This window comes from Nicotiana sylvestris, chromosome 3 (genome assembly GCF_000393655.2).
Source record: "Nicotiana sylvestris chromosome 3, ASM39365v2, whole genome shotgun sequence".
Classification (NCBI taxonomy): Eukaryota; Viridiplantae; Streptophyta; class Magnoliopsida; order Solanales; family Solanaceae; genus Nicotiana; species Nicotiana sylvestris.
In genome coordinates, this window is record NC_091059.1 from 132,586,980 (window position 1) to 132,590,907 (window position 3,928).

At 44.8% G+C, this 3,928-nt stretch overlaps 1 protein-coding gene across 1 annotated transcript; it reads right to left on the minus strand.

Moving 5' to 3' along the window:
• Positions 1 to 1,282: 1,282 nt before the first annotated feature.
• LOC138888048 (uncharacterized) lies at positions 1,283 to 1,876 on the minus strand. The gene has a single exon (XM_070169847.1). It carries the CDS (start codon positions 1,874 to 1,876, stop codon positions 1,283 to 1,285), a length of 594 nt encoding a protein of 197 aa, XP_070025948.1.
• Between the last annotated feature and the right edge of the window lie 2,052 nt (positions 1,877 to 3,928).

Here is a 3,928-nt window from a genome sequence, read left to right on the forward strand (position 1 = left end):
TGCTTTGTGGAGGTTGGATAGGTTCACCAAGCTCTTCACTACTACTTTCAGCGGAGCATCTACTGAGGATCCCTAGGATTATCTAGATAGTTGTCACGAGGTTCTCAGGAACATGGGGATAGTTGAGACCAATGGGGTAAATTTTGCCACTTTTCGCTTGTCTGGATCCGCCAAGACTTGGTGGAGAGATTATTGCTTGGCTAGACCAGCCGAATCACCAGCCTTGACTTGGGAGCAGTTTGTACAGCTATTTCTGGAGAAGATTCTCCCCATTACTCAGAGAGAGGCCTATTGGAGGCAGTTTGAGCGTCTCCAGTAGGGTTCCATGACTGTTACCCAGTATGAGACCAAATTCATCGATTTGGCTTGCCTATCTCTCATCAGTAGGCGCCATCACGACTCCTGAGGGTGGGAAATCGGGTCGTGACAACCCTCGCTCGACACTACATGGCCCAAAAATGCCACCGAATCAAGCCAGAATTCACACTTTGAAAATTTTGCATACAACTTCTTTTCTCTCAAAGTCTTAAGCATGGTCCTCAGGTTCTACTCATCCCGGCTTCGGGAGTACACCAAGATGTCATCAATAAACACAATGATGAATAAGTCAAGATAGGGTTGGAATACACTGTTCATCAAGTGCATGAATGCTGCTGGGGTGTTGGTTAACCCAAATGACATATCAAGGAACTCGTAATGACCATACCGAGTCTTGAAGGCAGTCTTCGGAATATCCGTCTTCCATATCTTCAACTTATTATAACCTGACCGCAAATCAATCTTTAAGAACACTATGGCACCCTATAGATGATCAAAAAAATCATCAATGCGTGGCAATGGATACCTGTTCTTCACTATAACATTGTTCAACTTGTTGATAATCAATACACATGCGCATAGATCCATCATTCCTCTTTACAAACAAGACCGGAGTACCCCAAGGTGACACACTGGGCCGAATGAAGCCCTTCTCAAACAACTCTTGCAATTGCTCCTTTAACTCCTTCAACTCTGCTAAGGTACGATATGGTGAAATAGAAATGGGTTGAGTGCCCAGTAACAAGTCAATACCAAAATTGATATCTATGTTTGGCAGTATGCCCGAAAGATCCACTGGGAATACATCTGGATAGTCTTGCACTATCGGAACTGACTCGACGATAGGAGTATTAACACTGACATCCCTCACAAAGGCTAAATACACATCATATACCTTCCTAACCAACCGATGTGCCTTAAGGAAGGACACCACCCTGCTAGGAACATAATCTAATGTACCCATCTACACCAACCGCGACAAACCTGGCACAGCCGACGTCACCATCTTGGCGTGACAATCAAGAATAGCATGATAGGGTGACAACCAGTCCATACCCAAAATAACATCAAAATCTACCATATTAAGCAATAATAGATCGACTATGGTCTCAAAACCACCAAGAACAACTAAACATGACCAATACAAACGGTCAACAATAATGGAATCTCCCACTGGCGTGAATACGTAAACAGGAGAACTCAAGAAATCATGGGATATACTCAAATATGGAGCAAAGTAAGATGATACATAGGAATAAGTGGAGCGTAGATCAAATAATACGGATGCATCTCTATGACAAACTAGAACAATACATGTTATAATTGAGTCGGATACAACCGCCTCTATCCTAGTAGGAAAAGCATAACATCTGGCCTGGCCTCCCCCTCTAGGGCGATCTCTACCTTCTCGACCTCCGACTTTAGCTGGCTGTGCAGGTGGAGTGGCAACTGGTGCGGTAACCACGGCCTGAGAAGCTTGAGGCCCTTGTGGAATACGTGGGGCATGAGTAGTCTGTGGAGGTGCACCCCTCCTGCGTCTGGGGCAGTCCCTCACCATATGATGAGTGTCACCAAACTCATAACAAGCTCTCGAAGGACGTGGCTACTGGAACTGGCTTGGGCCTGGTCTACTGGACTAACCACTAAAAGCACCCCATGCAGGAGACGCACTAGACAGTGGTGGTGCATAATGGGAAACCTGAGGCCTGTGAGTAGCTAGAATATCGGTGGAAGCTGGAAATGTTGAATGAACAGGACGGCTCACATAGAATCTACCATGACGGGATGCAACTAGGGAACGGGCACCACTATATGTGCCAGAATCTCGAGGCATCTTGGCCTCCCTCTCCTCTCTTTCCCGGGCCCATATACCCTCTAGTCTCCTAGCGATCTCCACTACCGGTTATTATGGGATGTCAATCTCTAACTCCCGAGTCATGTTGAATCTAATATTATAGTTGAGCCCCTCGATAAATCGACGGGCTCGCTCTCTGACTATGGAAACTAAAGTTGGTACATGTCGGGACAACTCGCTGAACCTGACAGCATACTCTTATACGGTCATAGCACCGTGGCACAACTGCTCAAACTCTGTGTGCCATGCATCACGAAGGCTCTAGGGAACAAACTCCCTCATGAACATCTCTGAGAACTTAGCTCATGTGAGTAAAGCTGCCTCGACAGGGCTACCCAACTCATACGCTCGCCACCACTGATAAGCCTCTCCCTTAAGCTAGAACATAGTGAATGAAATCCCACTCAATTCCACAATACCCATAGTACGGAGGATACAATGACACTTCTCAAGAAAACCTTGTGTATCCTCTGAAGCCAAATCGCTGAAAGTAGGAGGGTGGTACTTTTTGTACCTCTCGAGCTTGAGTTTCTCCCCTTCTGAAGTTGTTGCCCTAACCTCGGGCTGAACTGGGACAACCGGCTGTACTAGTATGACCTCTAGGACTTAGTCAACCTGGACCCGGTGCTCTAGGGTATGGGCAGCGGGAGTTTGTGCTCCTCCCCCGGCCTAAGATGTGGCAGGAGCAAGTGGGATAAACCCTGCCTAAGCTAGAATGCTAAACATGCTCAAAAACTTGGCGAGGGTCTCCTGAAGTACAAGGGCAGTAACAGGCGCATCAGATGCCTGCCCTCCAACTGGAGCTACTGGTGGCTCCTCTATAGCGGCTTGGGCTTATGCTCTAGTTGCACCATGTGCCCTCCTCGGCCTCTACCTCGGCCTCTCACGGATCTAATTGGCGGTATAGGTGTCTGATCATCTGATCCAGCTGTGCGTGTCCTCACCATTTGTGAGAGAAAGAAAGACAGAGATTTAGAATTATGAAGTTAAAAATTTCGTACGATAAGGAATCAAATAAGTAAAGCTTTTCCTAACAGTTCCATAGCCTCCCGAAGATAAGCACAGACATCTTTGTACCGTTCCGCGAGACATTAATAAACCTGTTTGTGACTCGTAACACCTATGAACTTAGAGCTCTGATACCAACTTTTCACGATCCCAATTTCCCTCTATAGGATGTCATGATGGCACGTAGACTCTAAGACTAGGTAAGCCTAACATTCATGCAGAACAACAAAAATAATAATTAAAATCTCAAAACTCAACAAAAAACTAATATAGGAAAATCTCCACAACTCAGCATATATATATATATATATATATATAATTGCCCAAAATCCAGCGAAATACAAGTCACAAGCTCTATAAAGTGATATTGAATATCTCTATACATCAGTGTCTAAGAAAGGATAAGAAATAAAATAATCTAGGTAAAGGGGGACTCTGAGGCCTGCGGACGCTAGCAGGTATACCTTGAAGTGTCTGCAACTGAGCTTCCACTAATACCGAGGCTGATAAGAGGTGCCTGGATCTGCACAAAAAGATGTGTAAAAGTGTAGCATGAGTACACCACAATGGCAAAAAAAATTGTACATGAATATGGCAGTATAGTAATGGCAGTAATGAAATTGAAACAACAAATAGCATATCAAGGTTAGTTACACGGAACTAAAGCAAATAATACAATACGGATAAAAATAAGGAATGATATGCTAAGGAAACAAAACATCCAAAGTCAAGTACAGCAATAGAGAA

Excerpts from the sequence above, each read along its gene's own strand:
- LOC138888048 (XM_070169847.1), bottom strand. The coding sequence starts at position 1,876 with ATGGTGAGGGACTGCCCCAGACGCAGGAGGGGTGCACCTCCACAGACT.